General features: G+C 32.6%; 3 protein-coding genes across 5 annotated transcripts; all 3 read right to left on the bottom strand.

The window, feature by feature from the left end:
- Nucleotides 1–3,692: 3,692 nt before the first annotated feature.
- LOC115707663 (inositol transporter 4-like) lies at nucleotides 3,693–8,335 on the bottom strand. 2 transcript variants are annotated; one of them, XM_061108310.1, is made up of 9 exons: nucleotides 7,981–8,335; nucleotides 7,521–7,708; nucleotides 7,327–7,430; nucleotides 6,201–6,389; nucleotides 5,932–6,002; nucleotides 5,503–5,838; nucleotides 5,302–5,409; nucleotides 4,581–5,189; nucleotides 3,693–4,482 (listed from the first exon to the last, which is right to left on the bottom strand). In XM_061108310.1, exons 4-9 carry the CDS (start codon nucleotides 6,331–6,333, stop codon nucleotides 3,985–3,987), a joined length of 1,755 nt encoding a protein of 584 aa, XP_060964293.1. In that variant the 5' UTR covers nucleotides 6,334–6,389; nucleotides 7,327–7,430; nucleotides 7,521–7,708; nucleotides 7,981–8,335; the 3' UTR covers nucleotides 3,693–3,984. The 2 variants fall into 2 exon arrangements, with proteins under 2 accessions (XP_060964293.1, XP_060964292.1); XM_061108309.1 differs by having other exon boundaries at nucleotides 7,521–7,705.
- Nucleotides 8,336–9,793: 1,458 nt separating this feature from the next.
- Nucleotides 9,794–12,532, bottom strand: LOC115706367 (peptidyl-prolyl cis-trans isomerase CYP18-1). Its single transcript, XM_030633986.2, has 5 exons — nucleotides 12,338–12,532; nucleotides 12,166–12,240; nucleotides 11,668–11,829; nucleotides 10,671–10,829; nucleotides 9,794–10,546 (listed from the first exon to the last, which is right to left on the bottom strand). The coding sequence occupies exons 1-5, from the start codon at nucleotides 12,338–12,340 to the stop codon at nucleotides 10,463–10,465; spliced, it is 483 nt and encodes a 160-aa protein (XP_030489846.1). The 5' UTR covers nucleotides 12,341–12,532; the 3' UTR covers nucleotides 9,794–10,462.
- A 5,025-nt stretch (nucleotides 12,533–17,557) lies between these two features.
- On the bottom strand, nucleotides 17,558–21,770 carry LOC115706366 (uncharacterized). Of its 2 annotated transcripts, none has more exons than XM_030633985.2 (7): nucleotides 21,277–21,770; nucleotides 20,277–20,737; nucleotides 19,783–19,897; nucleotides 18,878–19,567; nucleotides 18,526–18,603; nucleotides 18,247–18,363; nucleotides 17,558–17,996 (listed from the first exon to the last, which is right to left on the bottom strand). In XM_030633985.2, exons 1-7 carry the CDS (start codon nucleotides 21,583–21,585, stop codon nucleotides 17,736–17,738), a joined length of 2,031 nt encoding a protein of 676 aa, XP_030489845.2. In that variant the 5' UTR covers nucleotides 21,586–21,770; the 3' UTR covers nucleotides 17,558–17,735. The 2 variants fall into 2 exon arrangements, 1 of the variants encoding a protein (XP_030489845.2); XR_009685630.1 differs by having other exon boundaries at nucleotides 17,927–17,996; nucleotides 18,247–18,380; nucleotides 21,277–21,709.
- Nucleotides 21,771–22,494: the final 724 nt, after the last annotated feature.

Here is a 22,494-nt window from a genome sequence, read left to right as displayed (position 1 = left end):
TTTCGAAGACTTCATAGAACCAAAAAATTTATTTTTATCATACAAACCTCTTAATACCAAAGTCGTAGGCGAAGTAGTAGCATGATAGAACAAGAATATTTGTTTATATAATCCAAACCTTTCAAATATTGTGTTTTACAAAAGTTATTGATTGGATCATCTTTTTGTTAAATTATAATTTAGACATTGTATTTTTTAAAAAGGTACAAATAGGACCTTAAGCTCAATTTTAAATAATTTTTTTAATATAATCAACTTGAAGATTATTCCTAACATGAGCAGATACAAAAAACGAAATCAATTTTGTAATAACATCTCTAGATCCGCCTATTATTAGTTTTTACTTTGACAAAAAATCAGTTCATAATACTATTTAGTACTATTTTAAAAAATACAAGATCTAATTTGTTATTAACAAAATAGAAGGTCTAATCAATAATTTTTACAAAACACAATTTACTCTTATTTTAACAAAAAATTGTAAAAAAAATCAATAAAAATATTAAATTTTTATTGAAAGTGAATAAAAAAAATATTAAATATATAAATAAAAGTACAAAAACTTAGGTTGCGTTTGGTAATACTTTTGCTTTTTAATTTTAAAAACAGAAAAATAAAAGTAGATTTTTGGTTTTTAAAATTTTGTTTTTGAAAAACAAAAATGCGTTCTACAACCACTTTTGTTTTCAAATTTTAAAAACAGAAAATAAAAGTGTGTTCTGTAATCACTTTTGTTTTCTGTTTTTAAAAACAAAAAACAAAAATGTGTTCTGTAACTATTTTTATTTTTTAATTTTAAAAACAAAAAACATAAATTTTGATTTTTTTTTCTTTTTTTAATTAAAAAAATTATGAATATCATTTATTTTAAATTTTAATAAATATATAATTATAAAAAATTAAATAAAAAATACTCATTAGCATTTTAAAAAAATTCAAGTAATTTGAATCACGAAACTCATTATTTATAACACAAAACTGACAAAATCATAATAAAATATGAACTAATAATAATTCAATCTTGAAACAAAATATTTAAAAAGTTTTAATTATTAATAAACTTCACTCATTATCTTCATCGTCGATTTGCTCTCCATATATGATCAGCAATTTCATCACGGACATTAGCCATTTCACGAATTTGATCTCTTGAAATGCTAAACTCAACACTATCATTCAAAGTTTCGTGGGTGCTTTGTATAGTAGTATCTTGTACTTCGGGAATGTCTTCATCTCCATCAAAATATATATCTTTTTCTGCATTCGTCCTTATAAAATTGTGAATCCCACAACATGCAATCACAATATATTTTATTAATTACTAATAAGTAATAACTAAAGGTCAAGTTATGTATTTTATTTAAATTTTATTAATTGTTTAAAGCTTGAATAGATCATGGCCACAAAATTTTCACTAGTGATGCATTCCCATCCCACTAAACACTATTATTAGCTTTTTAAAAAAGAAATTAGTACAGCATTAAACATATCATCATTAAAATATACTTTAAAAGGGAAAAAACAAAGCACAATGAAACAATTAAAAGGGAAAAAACAAAGCACAATGAAACAATCAAACTACAGTGAAGAACATAGCATTAAACATATCATCATTTTTTTCTTAAGTGAGTCGAATCAAAACCTAGACATGTCAATCAAATAACAACTTGTCACTTAGGGATACATGCCTTTTATTAATGAATGTCATGATGGAGAATTAGTCAATTAGTACAGCATTTTATGAGTATTCGAAGAATGCGAACTTTGTTGTTATCTCTTGACACTATCATGCTAATTGCTAAATTTGGAACTATCCTGCATGATCAATTTCATGAATAAAATATACAGAATTAAAGAATAATATTACAAACATAAATAGAATTGTCTTCTATTCTCTTAGTTCAGTAAATTGTTCTATGAAATATAATATGTGAAAATGTACAAAGAGGTTTTTCTGAAAGCACAGGAAATTAAACTCCCCTAAAAGCACAGATTCTGTAATAATCTCATCCCCACTTACTGAAAAGTTCTTGGACAAGAAAGAACCAAAAAGTAGATGATTTAATAGTACTTATTAATTTAAGCTTGCATTTCAATTGGTTAGACGCCTTTAAAAAGCATGATGTGATTCTATATTCAACAATGTCAGGTTTCGATCTAGCTAGTTTGCCTATATATATAAGAGAAATACACTAGTTAAAACTATGCAATCTAAACTAAATTCATAATATGATAATAAGATATATCATTTTCAATATTATTATTATTATTAAAATACTCTTACCTAAGGAAGCTACCTTAAGACAAACATCATGAAAGAACTATTCATAAGGAGATTCAGTTTACATCATAATCATCTTATTGTTATCACTCATGGTTAGCCAATGTATAAAATACACTAACAAATGAATCACTACATACCGAGAACATGCCTCCATTCATGAGTCCAAATTTTGTCTTATGTCAGTGAGATATATACATACATAACATATAAAGTGTTCTAAAAAAACTGATATAATGAACATTGGTTCTAATAAAATGGAAATATAATTGGTAACAATATTTTAATCTGAAAAATATCTATCAGAAGGAAATGAATCCTGAAAAGAAGACTACATCGTTGGATTGAATCGGTTCTCTTTTGGTCAAATTATCCAATTGGAAGTTTCATGAATGTTTTACTTGAGAGGCAACCAAAGTCAGAGAAATTTCTCAAGAAAAAATCAGATTATGTTAAAGAGCCAATTCAAAGAGATGCCCTCAAAGGGCTATGGAAAAAAAATGATAGAATTAAAAAAACCACCACTAAATCGAATTATTACCACACTATGATATTTTTCTCTTGAAACTAAACTCACCACATAACACTAAGCAAGAAACATAATCAATATGGCTAGATACTACAGAAAACAATTTATATGGGAAAATCTAGTCATCATAAAAATCATACTTGGAAATGATTCTAAAGACTCATAATGATCAACTTTACAAAAATTCAAAACGCAAACTCATGGAAATTTGATTGGTTGGGCAGACTTAAATACAATTTTATATTAAATCTAGGTAACAAACGAGTTTTAATGAGCTTCACAAATGTATTAACAGTAGTAGAACAGGGTCCACCACAGTGAAAACCCATCAACGAGAAGTCATACAAAAGAGAATAAAGAGAGTGAGCAGAGATTATCCTCAAACTCAAGTGAAAATCTCAAAATTACAAAAATACAAGGGATTGAACACAAACACATCAAAGACAAATTAAAAGATCATAAATATAAATATCAATAGCAGAAAATCTTCAGTTCTTAGAACCAAATCTCTTGTTCTTCGTTCTCAGATCTGAAAGACAAAAATAAACCTTAGAGACAGGGACAGCGAGAGGAGAGAGATTAATGAGAGCAAAACCTTACCAGAAGAAATTAGAGTGAAAGCCATGGATGAAGAACTCAGAAATGGATGGAGAGCAAGAAAGACGAGAGAGCAGGAGAATGGAGAAAAATTGTTTGTAAAAATTTTTGAAAACATAAAATTTGTGTTTTTAAAATTTAATTAATTTTGATTTCAAATTAAAAAAATAGAAAACAGAAATCACCTACCGAACATAATTTATAAATCTATTTCCATATTTCTAATTTTAAAAACAAAAAATCACTTTTAAAATGGTTACCGAACGGGGCCTTATTAGTTACAAATGAGTAAATAAAAAAAAATATACTTATTGTGTTGTAAAATTTGATACATGCTATATTGTGTCAAATTTGACACAACTTTTAGCATGTGTTAAATTTAATAATTTGGAACACATTATACATTATTATTGGTGTTTAATTTTATGAGCATAGACTAAAAAATACATATACACTACATTTATAACCTTACTCTATTGGAGATGCTCTAAAAATATGAAACAATACTAAACCCAAAAATCTAAACTACACACTAAAAGACTAAATATACAATGAAAAATTGTGTTACGAAGACATTCTAGACAGAAGAAGGAGACACATTCTCCTCATTAATCTCATCTTTGATCCCCTTGAAATAAATCCCCTTTGGTTTGAATCCCTTCTCAAGCATTTTCTCAACCTCCTCAAATGAAAGTCCCTTGGTCTCAGGAACAACAAAGTAAATGGCAATGAAGCCAATGAAAGATAATCCCGCAAATAGAATAAAAGTCCAAGCGGAACCCAAAGCATTAGTAAGAGTTAGAAAGGTTTCGCTAACTAACAGATTAGCCGACCAATTACATACTGCAGCAATACCTCCACCAATCCCTCTGTATTTTAGAGGATATATCTCTGAGTTTACTAGCCATGGAACACTACCCATCCCAGGTGAATAGCATATAATATAGAGGCCTAGAAATGCTACTGCTAAGAATCCAAACTTGCTTGGACAACCTTCTGTGTACCATGTTCTCTTTTCCATGCGACATGTGCTTCTAATATCATTACTCACAGCCAAACAAGCTCCAGGATGAAGCTGTTCACGACAAACCAAAAAACAAAACAGAAGTGAGTTTACTTTGAACATAAATTAGCTACAAAATAAATTAAGAGACGTTCAAAATTAAAACTTACCCCATTTCCACTGCTGGCACAGAAGGCACAGTCTGGTGCTTTCAAACATGACATACAGTTCCATGGTTGAGATTTAGGGGCTGAGAGGTAAGCTGGGCATGTGGTGTTTCCACCGAAGTGCATGGTTTCCAAGTTGCTAACCGCAGGAGCAGTTGCAGCAGCCTGGAAAAACACTACTCCTAAGGCCACAAGGCACGCAATGATACCGACAAGAGACACAAGCATGAACTTTCTCCTTCCATACTTGTCCACAAAGCCCATACTTATGATGGAGCCAACAAAATTAAGACCAGAAGTTACCAAGGAAAGTGCTAAAGCAGTTTGTCTGGAGGCAAATCCAGCAAATTGAACAATTGTAGGACTGTAATATAAGACAGTGTTAATGCCTACGAATTGTTGGATGAGTTGTACAGTAATGCCTGCAAGAAGTGCTCTACGGACTACTTTACTTCGAAGAGCACTCTTCAGTTTTGGAAGAAATCCATCACCGAGTTCTCCTTCAATAGCTTTTTCTGCCTCAACAGAATCCTTCAAGGCCTTCATCTCATTTTCAACTTCATCAGCAGGAAAGATCTTCTCTAATATAGACTTGGCCTCATCTATCTTGTTCTGATTAAAAGAAAACTTGCACAAGTTAGAATTATGTTTGTATAAAAATAATATGAATTGATTGTGACTTAAACCATAGCATTAATCAAACAACTATAGGTGAGCCTGTTACCTGTCTGAAGAGCCATCTTGGGGACTCTGGAAGAGACAACATGAGAATGAACTGAATCAAAGCTGGAAGTCCTGCAATACCAAGCATCCAACGCCAGGTTCCAGGAACCTAAAATAGAAAATGATGAGTTAAAAGTTTAATAAGCCTAGTTGAATATTCTCTTTGCAAAAGACTGTTAAAAGCTTAAATATATAGACATACCTTTGTAAAAGCTAGGTTGATCAAGTAGGACAGGAATTGTCCACCTGTAATCAACAATGCGTTTGAACTCACGAGTGCTCCTCTAATTCTAGTAGGTGAACTTTCTGAGATGTATAGCGGTGCAGCCATGGAAGCCATTCCAACTCCAAGGCCAACTAAAATTCTACCTATAATAAGCACCCACGGTGCAGGAGCTACTGCCATAACAATTGCACCACCAAAGAACACTATATCAGCAAGCAAAAGTACCTTTTTACGACCAAAACAATCACTGATCCAACCACCGACTGCAGCACCAAGTATAGCTCCTGCAACAGCCATACTCACTATAGTCTCCTGCAAATACCAAATGAAAATATAATCACAAATTGAGCTAAGCATAATTAGGAGAGAAGATAATGCACTACTCTGTTGAGAAATTAAGCTCACCTGCAACCATGCTTTCTTATCTACTTCTACAAATTCCTCTCTAATATAAAGGAGAGCCCCAGAAATCACTCCTGCAACATCCCCACAATACAAAGAATCAATTAAAACCTCATTTTAGAATATATTTACCTGAATAATTATTCACAATGCAAAGGTTAGGAACACTCATATGTATACATTGTTACTAAATTATGTAAATAGTTATTCTATACAAAATTGTTGACAAGAACATGCATTGTTATTAATTAGGAGGGATCCAGTCCACTTACCAGTGTCATATCCAAAAAGAAGTCCTCCAATTCCGGCAGTGAGTGAAAGACGCATAATATAGGGAGTTCTCCAAGAGATTTTCCAGCATTCTGAAAATTCTGTCTTATCTGCTTTGTGATAGCCTCCCTCCATTTCATGCAAATCTTTAAAACCAAATTGCTACTGCCCACCACTGATCAGTTTCGTGCCTGAGATTAACATTATTAATTAAGTTTAAGATAATTGGAATGGTAAATTAGTGTAAAGTTGTTCTTGTTACTATGCTATCTTTTCTTAGCACAAAACTGATAAAACATGCAAGAACACAAATAGAAATGAAGGGAGAAATATGTGTTTATAAAATCTAACCAAACTATATATTTGAATAATTTTAATTTATTAAATAAATGCCAAGCAATATCAGATGTGATTAATATTCTAATTTTGGATTTCTCGCAATTGACAATTTTATGTTAGTGTCATAAATTTCCTAAAAAAAATATTGGTAAATATAAATTTCCTTAAAATATAGTTACATTTGAGATTAAATTAAGTGTGTCACATACATTTTTATTATAAGAGATTAAATACATATCATATCATAATATATGTAAAATGTGTAAATTAATCTGAGAGTGTATGTATTTTTTATATACTCTTTTTCTAAACTACATTATTTGCCTAAAAGGAGAAAAGTTTGATTCAATAATAAAACGTAATGAATGAAAATCATATTAGAGATTAAAAGTAAAAAGAAGAGTACCTTAATGACTTTTTTCTTCACTAGTAGAGTACTATATAGTTAAATATAGATTTATAATGGTAATAATGTAGATGGCCTTGCTTAAAAGTTTTTATCGCTCTATTGTTGATTATGGTGGAAGTTGCTATAGGAGTTATTTATAGAGCCGAAAATGTCCTAATCGTAATATGATTACATTCATTAGGTTTGTCAAAAAAAAGTAAAATTGTAATATGATTAGGATTAGGAAAAATCTCAAAATTGCATTTAAAAAGGGAAAGATATATCCTTAAGAAAAAAAAAAAGAAGAAAAGATATATATTATAAAAAAGATATTTAAATAACAAATTATTTTTACTATTATTTTCTTTTTTGGGTTTAAAAATTAATTTTTTTATTATTACCATGCTCAGGAGGAGCCGCGAACGAAATAATATCTCCATGATGAACTTGAGCTTCAGGGCCTTTCTTTTTCAATTTCTTCCAGTTGATATGTGTCCCATTGGTGCTGCAGAGTCTCCAAGAAAATAATCAATAAATCGATAAAAAAAGAGGGGTAGAAAACTGAATATTCACTAAAAAGAATACAATACACAACCTTGAATCTTTCAAGAAGACATTAGTTTTACACAGGGACGTCTGTTTCTCCTCCTCAATGTCGACCTTCTTCCTATAAATTTTGCAATGTTTCGCACTAACCGCATTCGAATCGATCTGGAATCGAGTATCGTCTACCACTCTACCAATGCAATGCTCATCAGCAGTCAAAATCATATTTATGCCCTGCTTTAAATTTTATTTGATACAAAATAGGGTCAAGTTCATCACTTTTTCAACTAATTCAATAATTAATCAAATAAGTAAGTACTGTGGAAGTTGGTAGCTCGAATTTCCAATGCATGTTCATGAAGTGAATTGTAATTTGAAGCAAAATCACCAATTATCTTAAGCTTAACAATGTGCAACTTCAAATTCATTGGTGCATGTTCAACAACCAAGTACATGGAACAAAATAAATATCATTTTTTTTAATTAAAAAAGATGAAATAGAGATAAACCTGATTCCTTTTACGGGCATTGCCGGAAATAGCCGTTAAGACGCCCCATACGTGAGGACCGTGGTTCTGGAGAGGCTGAGTTGATAAGTTGGAGGCAACAGAAACTATGACATCCTTGGAGGTTGGGGAATCAGTTGGGTAAGGTTTTGGAGTTAAGCTGAGCTTTTGAAGAGGTGAAGGGGCCGATTTATCCTCTGGGTTGTCTTCGTGAACCACGGCAGCCATTGAAGGAAGGAAGAGGAGTTCTGGCGGGTGTTTTGAAACCCTAATTTACCCACCTAAACAAAAACTAACTTGACTTTCTTCTCTCTTGTGAATGTGATCGAAAACCACGTCAGGCCTTGGTTAGTGGACTGTGGGCTCTATATTTTTTTTTTCATAAACTGTGGGCTCTACATTGAGGCCCAAAATACACAATTCTGGTATTCTTCAGATTTTAATTTTAATTTTAATTATAGGATTTTTTTTCCATATTTTTGTATTTTATTGAGCAATTTTTTTTAATATAATAAAAAATTTGATCGCTGAAAGACAATACATTGATCATTATATAAAGAGAGATTTTTTCTAACTAAAAAATCTCAATTTTTTTTTTTTTTATTTATAGTGCATATCTTATTAAGATATTATATTGGTCTACAGAATGATTACCATAAAAATATCACACATTTTTAGATTTTGGTAAAATTAATTGTAATACCAAATCATAAAAACGGTTTTAAGTTCAAGTGACTCAGTTTGGCACAGCTGTGCTGTGGGAAAAAGCAGCTGTAGCTGTGCTGCGAGAAAAAGCAGCTGTAGCAGAGCTGTGGAAAAAAGCTAAGCTAAGTGTTTGGTAAATTATAATTTTTAAAGTGCTGCGACTTGTTAAGATTCTATTATAATAACGATAATATTTTAATCTAGTTAATTATAATCACAAATATATAAAAAAATCTATGTTATATAAAATTTTTATTTTTTATATATTTTTAATTATTTTTTTATAGTATAAATTTATATGCATTTGATAAAAATAATATTTAATATTTTTAAATTGTATTTTTATCACTTGTAAAAGATAAAATTGTAGTTAAACATAAATTGATATTGTTTGTTAATAATAAAAATATAAATATAAAATATTTCTTAAAATAAAATAAAAAATTAGAAATTTAAATATTAATTATTTTTAAATATTTTTTTCATTTAAAAATATTTTTATTTTTTTATAATATATAATAAATAATTAAATAAATTTTTAGTAAAAATAATTTATTATAAAGTCTTCTAATCAAAACAGCTTTTTCTAAAAGTTAAGTTGTACCAGCTTTAGCTTTTAGCTGTAGCTTTTCCATAAATTCTTCAATAAGCTGTTTTTTAACTGTTTACCAAACACCTTTTTGTCACAGCTTTTTTGAAAAGCAGCTTTTAGCTTTTCCAAAAGCTGTGCCAAACGGGCCCTTAATCTAAACTAATCACTAACCAAATCCTAAGTAAACTCCAAAAGCTTGTATTGTGACTTGAAAGTAAAACCAATAAAATCAAACAAAATTGAGAACCTGCTACTAAACTAAAGATGAAGAAACAAAACATCATATAGTTATATAAACCCTTATGGAAAATAAAAAATGAAGAAGGATGAAAGCAGATTAACGTTCAAATAAAAACCATCTTAAATATTTTTTAAAAAATATATCATATAACAAATATAACTTTAAATGTTAACAATATTTTCTTGCAAAAAAATATATATTAACAAAATTAATGTAAATCCATAACTACCCTGAAAGTAGTATAAAATATTTTAATGAACATTTTAATTAAAAATATATGGCTTAAAAAATCTGTATACATTATTATGGGAATATGAGGTCTTTTTATACATAATCAAAAAAAATCTCATAGAAATCCTTATGTTGGAAACTAAATTTCATATTGTATTACATTGTCAAAATCCCATTATATTGAAGATTCACATGAAAAGTTCCTAATATTGGTGATTCACATGAAAATTCATGTCCCTTAAACTTAAAAAACCAAAACAAGGATGAGTAGTACACCACTTTGATATTAGTTTAGACAATCCCATATTGTTGGCTACCGAGCCTGGGATTCATAATATACTATCTTAGTTCCTCGCCAAGTGGGGGTTCTTTTCGGGAACTAGATGTGAAAGGTAACACATGATACAAATAGTGCATTTTGTTTTCAGTATGTGACGACAATTGTAGTGACTACCGAGGGTCTGGCCGTCTGGAAATAGGAGGAAAAATAGTGAAAATTCCAAAGAATCTGTTAGAATATTAGCTTCGAAGTTGTATTACTAGTATCAAATACAAGTTCCGCTAGTTATGACAAATGAGTGACGCTCATCACTCATTACTCCTCTATAGTTATCAAAACATATAGCCCTACAAAGTATAGTAATTTCAACTGGTCGGTAAGGAATCAAGACTTAACCGGCAAATGTAATGCCAACAGGTCGGTGAAGAATCCAGACTTAACCAGCAAGAGGGTTAGCATGTATAGTAACTCGATTGAGCCGTATCTCTGCAAGGGGTCGATCTCCAGGTCCTATAGGAGTCTGCACCAAATCCAAAACACCCACTTAATACTATTAACACCAACATAAGCCAAAAATGAATAATAAAGAAATAGATGTTAGATACAAAAAGGAACAGGCTAAAGGAATAAAAACAAGACCAGACCTTTTCCATAAGGTCCAGAACTTCAAAGCCATGAATTACTTTGCCAAACACAGTGTATAACCCATTCAGATGGGGCTGCTTCGCAAAAGTTATGAAGAACTGGCTGCCATTAGTATTGGGTCCACTGTTTGCCATTGATAGCATCCCCCTTGCATTGTGCTGTGAGAGCAAAATACAAGTAGAATACAAAGAGTTAAATTATGTGATACAACTACAAGGATGTCTTAAAACTCAGGTACTTCAAGTCTCAACAGAGTGGCAATTAAGATGAAAATATGAATATTAAGCTTTGTAGGCCTTATTTGGACCTTGTATTTTAAGAAGAAAACAGAAAAAGGATTCTGAAGGATTCTATTATAGCATAGTATAATTTTATAAAATTTAGAACAATTATAAATATGCAAATCAAATTTGAGAACATTTTTTTCAATATTTTTCCTATTATTTTCACTCAAAATTGTAAAATCCAAGGTATAAATAAAGCTGCAATGACAGGTTTGATAACTAAGCAAGTAAATCATTGTTTAAATGTCTAATATTTTGGTCCTTGTCAGCCCTACACCTCTACAGACTACAGTCTTTAGAGCCAGAAAACTCTAGCAAATTGCAAGGTGGGTATTTAAGTGGAATCAAATCCCAAACCTCATAGCCTAATCACTCAACCATAAAGCTGAACACTCCAGGTAACTCTCGTGATCTTATAAGATAAACTATTCAGTTGTTAATTAAAAGTCTTCACTTTTAAGATGAAACTACATAGATATTTACTTCAGATGAAATGAAAGTAATATATAGAACAGCTACATACCAAACCATATCCTTGTTTTGACACCTTGAATTTTAAATTTGAGCGATTAGCATTACTGATACAAGTTTATAATCATTTTTACTTGATAAGAAAAATCAACAAATAAAATTCCCAACAAAATGTATTAGGCAATAGAAAACATTTTGTGGGAAAAAACTAAAAGAAATGTTAGAACCATAAAATTAATACCTTGAGGGACTCCCTTATCTCATCATTGAACTTCTTTCCCCAAATGCTAGTTCCTCCTTTACCAGTCCCTGTTGGATCTCCACCTTGTATCATAAACCCTTTAATATTTCTATGGAATATGGTCCCATCATAATAACCACTGCCACATAACGCCAAAAAGTTCTGCATTTTACATATACAACATCATCATATTTCACCCCCCAAAATAAAGTAATTCTTCTAATTATTAACAATATCAGTACATAAACACTACTATTTCTTGCAAAATTCACTTTATTAATTCTCAATTCAAAACAAGCATAACTAAGTTAGTTGAAATTTGTAACCAAATGAAGTATCCAAATTCGCCTTATGTTAGGGAAAAAATAAAAAGAGACCTTAAATGCTGAAAGAAAATGTCGTATGAACAGAATGATCTGGTTTGTGTATGGAAAATGATGTTTGGGGCAACGACGGTAAACAGAAGCAATGAAGAAGGTGATTGTAGTGATTAATTACCTCGGCGGATTTCGGAACCTCGTCGCAGAAGATCTCGCACTTGATGTCACCCAGATTTGTATGCAACGTCACTGACTGCAAAACCCGTTTGCTTAATATCAAAAACAAAAAGAAGAAAGAATATGAAGCTTAGTTCTTGAATCTTGAGTACAGTGAAGCACAAAACACTAACCATTTTCAAGGCAACTGCGAATCCTTTCGGATTTTTGTATGTAGTAAATACTCGTGCTGCGAACTGGTGGAGGAAAAGGGTTTCAAATCTTTGCGATATTGTAATACTAATGATTTATTTTTCTTTAAAAAAAAATTGGGGGCTCTTTTATTTGTCGACGATTTTAGAACCTTCCACGAAGTTCTGCCTTTTTCGGTTGTACCTCATATTTTGTGAATATTATTAGGGTTGTATAGTGGACATTTCTTTTTTAATTTACTTGCTTGAATAACATAGGTTAAAAGAACTTGTTGTGAGTTTACTACATGTTGTTGTTGATACTGTCGTTGTTGTCCATATTCTCTGAGGAAACTAGACAACACCAGAAAATATAAGGTGTGATTGGTTTAGGATTTGAAAACTATTTTATGTTTTTGAAAATTAAAATGGTGGGGTCCACATAAGAATTCTTGATTGATTGAGTATTTTTAAAAACAAAATTTGAATACTATTTTGAATTTTAGGCTAAAAAATGAAAACACCATTTTTATGTTTTTTGTGTTTTCAAATCATTGAATTCAAAAACTCTCTAATTATTCTCTTACTTTTTTATTTTGAGATTCCCAACCAATCACATATTCACTTTTTTAAAACTCAAAAACATTAAATCACACTACAATCAATCACATATTTAAAAACAAATTTTCACTTACAAAATTTAAATTTTTGTTTCCAAAACACATTTTTAAAAAACACAATTTTTAAATCACAAACCAATTAAACCCTAAGTATTCGAAGTAAACAAAAAATATAATTTTAAAGAATTATGAGTATTCACTAGTATTCAAGAAAATATATGTGAGTATGCAAATAAAACACAATATAAATGAGATAGTAAAGTACAATAGTGATTTAGTTAGAACTTGGTTTGTTTTTTTGAGCAAAAGTAGGAACTTTATTACTTCAAATCATTCAAAACCAAAGATGAAATTACAAAAGGTAAAGACAAACTAGTAAAAATACGATCAGCCTCAGAAAGAGAGGATCGCGCCAGCTGGTGCGCAACCCTATTAGCAGATCGCTTAACAAAACTCAAAGAGATATTACCAATCTCGGCGCATAACGCCTTACATTCTAAAATAATATGGCCATAAGGAGAGACCATATTTTTATTGCTTTGAATATCGCTAATCACTCTCAAACAATCAGATTCCAGAATGACCCCCACCCAACCATTGGACTTTATCCAACTCAAAGCTTCCTTAAATCCTAGAGCTTCCACCTCATGAGGCTGCAAAAGACTAGTCTTTAACACTGTTTTTGCTTGCAGCACCATCCCAGCCGCACAACGAGCCACTAAACCCATGCCAAACCGAGCTTCGGGAGTGAACAAAGCGCCATCAACATTTACTTTGATGTAAGGAAAATTTGGAGGATACCATTTGTCACACAACACCCTTGATTGCACAGGAAGAGTTTCTTTTTCGAACTGTTGTGCATTGCACCAGTCCGAAAAATTCACTTTAGCCACGTGAATTACCTCTTCACTTGAAGGAGAAATAGCATTCCAAACAACCTCATTACGAACCTTCCACACCGCCCAAAGAGTCATAGCTGCTTCGAGACACTCAGCTTCACTCCAAATAGCCAAACCTTCAACTAACCAACTCCGAAACACCATTGCATCAGGTGCTACGGCCTGAACACGGGTCTGCCGCCAGCAGGAGCGTGTAAAACTACACCGCACCAGCACATGTAATATAGTTTCAGGGGCAGCATTACAAAGAGGACAGAGCATACCGACTTGCACATGTTTAGAGGCCAAGAGAAACTTAGTTGGAAGGCAATTCGCACTTGCTCTCCAAAGAAAATTAAGCACCTTCGGAGGTACTTTAATCGCCCATAACTTCTTCCAAAAATCAGTAGCAACAATGTCAAAATTATTACCATTAATTCCTTGTTGCAGTCTATACGCGCTCTTGACGGAGAACATGCCTTTGTCATCCTTTAGCCAATACCAATCCGCCTCCCTAACAGAAGCCGAGATAGGAATACGCCAAACCAACCTTTTGTCCCGTTCATTTAATACATCCGTGAGCACCTCCTGATCCCATTCCAGCTTGTCAATGTGCATTAGAGAACTCACCATTTCCCCATGGAGACACGGACTAGCAGTCTCAATGTAAGGATTAATATCATCCATAAGCCATGGGTCATTTAGAATGCTAACTCGAGTACCATCACCAATCAATCGCCTTGCGCCAGATCGAACCAAAGCCTGGGCTTCCAACACACTACGCCATATGTAACTTGGGTTACTTCCTATAGTAGCAGTAAGGAATGAACCAGAGGGGAAATATCTAGCTTTAAAAACTTTCGTAGCTAGAGATTCCTCACAAGACAACAGCCGCCACCATTGTTTCGCAAGTAATGAGACATTAAAATCCCGAATATCGCGAAACCCCATACCTCCATGAACCTTGTGTGCCTTAAGCTTGTCCCAACTTAACCAATGAATGCCTTTCGAGCTATTAGACTTCCACCAAAATCTACTAATGGCACTCTCAATTTGTTGACAAATGCCCACAGGAAGAAGGAACAAATTCATTGTGTAGGCTGGCAATGCTTGAACTACCGCTTTAATAAGGACCTCCTTGCCGGCTCTAGAAAGAAACTTATTATCCCAAGTTTGAATTCTTTTCTGAACCTTTTCCACCACAAAGCTAAAAGCCGCAGTTTTATTCCTTCCTATTGAACTAGGAAGCCCCAAATACTTGCTATTTTCTTCAGCCTCTCTAATGCTCAAGCGGTTGCATATTGTCTCTTTCATGTGATGTGTCGTATTAGTACTGAAAAAGACTGAAGACTTCCCAAAGTTAACTCTCTGCCCCGAAGCATTGGCAAACGTTTGGAGCAATTGCTGAACATTAGCAACCTCTCTTTCAGTAGCCTTGCAATAAAGAAAGCAATCATCTGCGAAGAGCATGTGAGACACTATAGGGGCACCATTGGCCACTTTGCATCCATGAAAAAGCTTCCTTTCCTCGTATCGTCTTATGAGAGCTGACAACCCTTCCGCACAAACGAGAAACAAGTAGGGAGAAATTGGGTCACCTTGTCGAAGCCCCCTACTAGGAATGATCGGACCCAAAGTATAGCCACTACTCACAATATTGTACCGAACCGAAGAAAGACAGCCATGAACTAACCGAACCCATTTATCACTAAACCCCAACCGAGACAACATAGCTCTTAAGAAATGCCAATCCACTCTATCATAGGCTTTACTAAGATCAAGTTTCAAAGCCATACAACCATCCTTCCCACTCTGCTTACGCTTGAGATAATGAAGAATCTCATAAGACACCATGATGTTATCAGTGATCAGTCTTCCAGGAATAAAAGCACTTTGGTTCAAAGAAATAATCCCAGAGAGTAAACTTTTCAGTCTATTAGCCAATACTTTAGTAATGATTTTTGCAACTACATTACATAAAGATATAGGCCGTAACTCACTCATTTCATCAGGCTTCTTCTTCTTTGGGATCAAGACAATGTTAGTATCATTCAAACCTTCCTGCATCTCCTCATTCAAGAAAAAATTCTGAACACAAGAAGTCACATCCGCCCCAACAATGTGCCAATATTTTTGAAAGAATTTTGAATTTTGAAAGAACTTGGTTTGTTTAGTCTACCATAAAAAGAATATTTTTCGGTCTTTTATTCGGTTTGGATCACCCATTTATATAGAAAGTAGATATCTCTTTGGATTACATAACCGGTCAATTAGGTCCATTATTACATTAATTACATTAATTGTGTTAACGTTGCAACTTGGGAAGTCGTATATCGTCCGTTCATCTTCCAAACATACAAGCTCCCAGGCTCTTCGATGTTTATTTGTGTATAAGGTATTTGGACCAAAGATAATCTCGGGGCTATCTTATAGGTAGAACGCTTACGATTACTCTGATCATGTAACTAATAATTTATGTACTGACAACAGAACCTACAAATTCATGATGAGTTGTTGTGTATTTGTCTTTCGCACAAGACGTATAAAAAGATGCAATTTTTATATATAATTACAGGAAAGATGCACTTAGTTATTGCATGTAATTGATATATGCGCGACTAATGTTAATTTTTCTTAATCCTACTTTTTTCCATGACTATCTTGAGCATAGTATGCGACTACACCCTGTTTTGATCCTCGCAACTTTATGTCGTGCGAGGTTAGCTCTCCTGGAACTTTATGCTAGCACGTCACCATTTTTCACACGATAACTGGGTCTACATATCAAACATTTATGAGACTGTACTCGTACTTTTAAGCAAAAATTTGCACTATAATACTACATATGTTAAAAGAGCATGCTAATAGACACCCTCTAAGATAGAACATTGCAATAATAGTTTACTATCATTGGTGCCTAGTATCATGGTACGAACCGTTAACGATATTTTATAATAATTTTAAGTTAAATTATGTGAAATCCAATACTTAATTCAACTAATAACAATATAATATTTTACAGGGTGTTTAACATTTCATTATAAAATAACACTTTATAAATGATTAACAATTTTCTATAATTATTATTATAGTAAAATAACTATGATTTCATATTAAATAACACCAATAATAGTACATCATACCATACGTGCTACACTATATTAAAATAAACATATAAATAAGTCCTATAAATATATATAAATAAATGAGAAGGTTTTATCATAAAAAAAAAGTCAAAAATTAACACTGCATGAATATACAATATGATATAATAAAAGGTTTTTTTTTAAATCACAAACATAATAAAAGGTTAAAACACAAATTTTTCACAGCCCTACCTTTGAATAACCCAAATTATTATATATAATATAAAAAGTTAAAAAAACATTAGTCATAAGTTATCATGCCACTATTATTATTACCATTATTGTAATTATTATAATTAAATATGAAGTCTCAGATAATATAACTTAATCATCAGTATAAATAGCAATCCTATTATAAAATCTTACCTAACACATCTCTTATTCCTTGTTTTGGTTCGTGGAATTGGAGTCTCTTTACCACTTTCTTTACACTTGTTTGTTTCACACATGAATTCCACTTGTAATCCTTACTCTTATGACACTCCTATTAAAATAGATAGAAACCTGGTCGCCAAAAAGTATCTTTAAAGTGTCTAATAATGGTACATATTTTTCTTTATTTATATGTAAAAAGAATAATTGGTAAAATCCAGCAAACTTTTTTTTCTCTTTCCCAAGGAATCAAAACACAAAATTGAGAATGTAATAATTTTTCAAGTATCTATTGTAAAATGTACAAGGCCTAGACAATACAAAATCTTTAAATTAATAACATCAGAACAATCACTCAATCTCAGCAGATTGGGAATGGGGCAACCTACCCATCCTCAAGGATCTCTTTATGAACATGCATGCATGAGGTACTGCAGTATTTGTAATTGTACCGATGAAAAGGAACTTTACCAGCCAATGACACACTACAACAGGAGCAATTTATATCACCAGCTAGCCCACTTTTGGTCGTTGTGCTATCATTGCCTTGACCATTAACTGCTGCTGCTGCTGCTGCAGCCATTCTCCTCTCCGCAGCAACTGCTCTCTTTTCCCTCTCAGCAGCCTGTGCCCTTTTTAGTTCCTCCTGGAAACAGAAACCCCAACAAATTAAGACGTTAAATTTAAGCATTGCTGGTGAATTTTGAAACTTATTTATGTATGGTGTACAAAGATTGGAATTAAAAGAGAGAATCGAGGAAAATTACACAGCATTTTCGTCCAATGTAAATAACAATTATAAATGGAGCTAGTAAAAAATATCTCAACGGCTTTCAACACTAAATAAGTTGCGAGAAGAATTTATGGATGCATTCCTTCAAAGATTTAAACTTAACCTCTTTCGAAATCCGTGAAACTGAAGTAGGTTGAGTCTGTCGTTTGACTGATGAGGAAGAGGCTCCCTGAGCTTGAGAAACTTTTGAGGCATTCAGGGATACAGCTTCAGCCTCAGCCTGCAAATCAACATAGACTGCATAAATGATTGACTGACTGCCGGATACAGTAGCTGATTAATGGGGTTGGGTATGGATTTAATTAGAACTATCCAAGAACACTACTTATAATAGATCTTTAACAAATAATTCTGATACATAAATGATTACAGTGAAATGAACCTGAGCTTTCTTTTCCTTAGCTTTACGTAGCTTCTTCAATTCTTTTGCTCTTGCTTTCCTTTTTGCATCTTTTTCCGCCTGAAAAACCATTAAAGAATGTAAGCAATCAATTCTTTGAGTTTAAAACATCACACAATCATCAAATATGACAATAAAATCAGCAACAAAAAGAATTTTGTAGTTCATCAAATCAACTAAAACAGTAAGAGAAAGATTACTCAGAACTAATGGTTGAGCTATAACAAAGAAACATAGGGAATTTAAACCATGTCTGAACCACAACAACACTTAAAATCACAAAATGAGTACATGTTAAGAAATATGACCTAGCTAACTAATGTAAACAAAATACCTGCTTGGTTGCTTGAGATTCCTCCATCTCTTTTGTCAACGCACTAGGCACCTTAGCAGCATGCCAATCCCACTTATCAAGGTTAGAGGCCATGAATCGTCTGAATACATTTCGTACTTCCTTCTCATTCGCAAGCATGTAGGGAGTCCGTCCTCTTTCGTCTCTGATACAAGGATCTAGACCCTGTTCTAAGAGTTCTGAAACCTTCTCGGCATTACTAGACAGCGCTGCTTCATGCAAAGGTGTTGATGTGCCTATATCATCGTTTTCACTCAAACTTAATGCAGATGCTTCATCAAGACTTTGATTAAGCGGTCGTGCTTCAGGTTCAGTATAGTCAGCACAATCAGAGCTTTTAACTAGGACCTCTTCGCCCAATCTTAAGCTATCATTGCCAACAGTACATTTACTAGACAGTGAATCACTAATGAAATTTGCAGTGTTTGACGCAATTTCCTTCTCATCTACTTCATGAGCTACTTGAGTCAACTGATCATATAATCGTCGGGCCTCCTTGAACGTAGGCCTTCGAACAGTCAATGGAACATTTCGTACAGAACAATGTTGATTACTAAAGTACGGCTTTTCCCCATTGAAAAGAAGCTGACGATTGCTAGAAGGGGCATATATGAAAACACAGGAGGAAGCATCAAAATAAGGCTTCCAAGTAGCAAATAGTTCTTGAATTTCCTAAAATAGGTAATAATATGTAAATCAGTAACTTAAACAAAATCAATTCAAAAATAGTTTACAAATTTCATTAGATAAAGGCAACCCTAATTTCCTCATGAGCACAACTGTATAAAATACTGGGGGTAAAAAACCAATGAAAAAGTCAATGCTTCTGTAGATACAACATTAAATGATTATCATGTGTCCATGACATAATATTAACGCTACCATACTTTTTTCAAAGCAAGTTCATTATATCTACGAAGGGATGCTCCAGCAGAATGTGCAGCCCTGCCACTTGCATCTTTTGATGATTGTTTCTTTCCAGCCTTGCCTCTCACAACATATCTACAAATGACAAGGAAAATAATTCAATAAGGTTTTCCATACACTTAAAACCTTCAAATGAGAAAATATGCTGCAGAAATGTGTATATTTTATAAAAAAAATTAGAGTCCTAGATCAAACAAGGTGCTTAACTGGATCATAATAATGTTGTGAAAATAACTCAACGAGGTTTTTCATGCACTTGCCATGACATTTCAATACAAAAATATTGACAGAAACTGCAGTTACATATTTAGAGTCCTCGACCAAACAAGGTGCTCGATCGGATCATGTTATGAAAGACAGATGAAGCTTATACCTCACAGTTTTTGTTATAGCTATTGACTATAGAGAAGAATCAATTAGGACAATGTAAACAAAGCTTAAAATGTTAACCAACCTGTGAAATGTTTTATGAGCCACAACCAAATTACCATCAAAGACACAACCAGCGAAGTGCCCACCACTAGCCAGCAGCACGATCCTGAAATGAGTCTTTTCTCTCGGCTCATAGACCACATTTTTCAGTCTCTCTATCACATCTTTCTCCTTAAGACATGGCACCATCCCATTCCCCACATTATCTGAACATCCTATATTATCACTCTCAAAGAGAATATCTTCAGATTCATTCATGATTAAGCTCCTCCACACTGAAACTCGCTCCCCCGTTTGCAGCTGTATAAACAACTTCTGCTTAAGATTCTCAGAAACAAAGCCCCTCCGATGATGGATGTCCTTCTCAGTCTCATCCTCTGACCCTGATATACTAGATATATCATAGTCTTTAAATGAATCAGGTGTTAACTCCTCAAAATCATCCTCTTTCACAGTGTTCTTTCCAGCTAAGCTCAGCTTAACCTACAAGAATATAGTATCGAATTTCACACGAAAACTCACTAAAACGCACTGCTCATATGGAAAATTGGTGTAAAGTTAGAATTTTTAGACTAATTGGAAAACTGCCAACAATCGAATATGTTATTACCAGCTAACTCAGCACCTATTACAATTGCAAAATATACATCAACTTTGAAATATGGAGAAATAGAGAAGAAAAAAAACAGAAGTGAAAATGCATAGAATTATGCTGACAGAACAATGTGCAAATAATTTCAGCTAACTCAGCACTTATTACAATTGCAAAATATACGTAAATATATAAACTATACACTGCATAACAGGGGGGTAATCCAATAAAACGCACTGATTGCACATCAATTTGAGTTCCTTTTTTCTTTTTTTGAATTATTAAGAAATAGAGCCTAAAGAGAAATGAAAATGCATAGAATTCTACTGATATAACAATGTGCCAATAATTTCAGACTAATTCCACCAATATAAATAAACGTTGCTTTGTTAAACTAAAAATAACGGAGAAGTTTAGGGAGTTGAAATACATTGAATCGATGAATATCCGATTTGAAGTGCGAACGTTGATCTTTGAGGGACTCAAACTCAGTTTTGCAGGTGTTGCAGGTCCACCTAGTTGATATGATGGTGTTTCGAGATCGATTCTCCTCCTCAGCCTCGTCAATGGCTTGGAGATTGAAATTATTGGAGGTCTCAGTAAATAAAGGAGTTAATGAGTGTGGAGTCGGAAGGAGGATGCAGGAATTGAAGAAGTTGGTATCCAGTTCGAATATCGAACGGTGTCTTTTCTCCGGCAAAGCAGTGGTGGTGGAAGGAGGCTCAGGTACCGTCGCCATGTTTGAGGTTTGATAAAATTCCCTAATCCTATGTTAGGCGGCTCTCAACTCTCAACTGTTGCACTTCTTTTACAATTTTGTTTTGAGATACGTAACGACGTCGTCGCATCCTCTGCCATATATTTATGCCAAGTCCGGTCATTTTTATTTGGCTAGTCTTTCTATTGGTGTATTTTTACAATACATGAGTATACTTCCCTTAACTATTTTAGTATTTAACTATTTATAAGAATTTTTCAGTTTCAATTTTTTTCATAATTGTGTAATTTATAGTTTTTAAGACATTTTGTAAATTTTTGAAAAATTTAAATTATTTACAGTATAGAAATTAATGTTTTAAATTGTCTATTTTACACATATATAAAATAAAAAAAATCACGCGTGCAATAGATTTTTTGAATACTGTTTTTGACGTGTTAAATTTTTTTGAATTTCTTAAAATTTTACAGGATGTCTTAAATAACTATAACGTATACGACTGTAAAACAATTTAGACTAAAAAATTATTATAGATACCGAAACAGTTAGAGGTTGCATCAATATACTTATTTTAACGGGTTTATTGTAAAATTTCCCCTTTTTATTTTTTCCTTAGGTGATGTCATCTTTAAAATTAAATTAAACTTTTTTTTATGAAAAAAAAAAATTACTAATATTTTTGCCAGAAATTTTTTTTGGTAGAAGCCACAAAAAAATATATTAAATTCACTTATTATAATTATTTTTGAGTAAAAATATACCTTACTGATTGATTAAGTTTTTTTTTTTTTTTTGGGAGAATAGTGAAATTCTTATTAAAAATGGCAAATAACCAAACAACAGTCTAAGATTTATAAAAAATTCAGAAGACTAGACCACCAAATCATAACATGATTCAAAGATGGAGCAAATTTCGCAAAATCATGAGCT

This window comes from Cannabis sativa, chromosome 1, assembly GCF_029168945.1.
Source record: "Cannabis sativa cultivar Pink pepper isolate KNU-18-1 chromosome 1, ASM2916894v1, whole genome shotgun sequence".
In the NCBI taxonomy this organism is placed as follows: Eukaryota; Viridiplantae; Streptophyta; class Magnoliopsida; order Rosales; family Cannabaceae; genus Cannabis; species Cannabis sativa.
The sequence above is the reverse complement of the archived record's forward strand: the minus strand, read 5'-3'. Positions and strand labels throughout refer to the sequence as shown.

Coding starts and splice junctions, on each gene's coding strand:
- LOC115706366 (XM_030633985.2), bottom strand. CDS start 21,585: ATGGCGACGGTACCTGAGCCTCCTTCCACCACCACTGCTTTGCCGGAG. Junction 19,898..20,276: donor GCTCATAAAACATTTCACAG/GTTGGTTAACAT, acceptor TGTCATTTGTAG/ATATGTTGTGAGAGGCAAGG. Junction 18,604..18,877: donor AATCTCAAGCAACCAAGCAG/GTATTTTGTTTA, acceptor ATGGTTTTTCAG/GCGGAAAAAGATGCAAAAAG.
- LOC115707663 (XM_061108310.1), bottom strand. CDS start 6,333: ATGGAGGGAGGCTATCACAAAGCAGATAAGACAGAATTTTCAGAATGC. Junction 5,410..5,502: donor TCAACCTAGCTTTTACAAAG/GTATGTCTATAT, acceptor TTTCTATTTTAG/GTTCCTGGAACCTGGCGTTG. Junction 4,483..4,580: donor GTGCCAGCAGTGGAAATGGG/GTAAGTTTTAAT, acceptor TGTCGTGAACAG/CTTCATCCTGGAGCTTGTTT.
- LOC115706367 (XM_030633986.2), bottom strand. Junction 11,830..12,165: donor AGGTTCCGAAATCCGCCGAG/GTAATTAATCAC, acceptor TGTAAAATGCAG/AACTTTTTGGCGTTATGTGG. Junction 10,830..11,667: donor AGATAAGGGAGTCCCTCAAG/GTATTAATTTTA, acceptor TTGCTCTCACAG/CACAATGCAAGGGGGATGCT.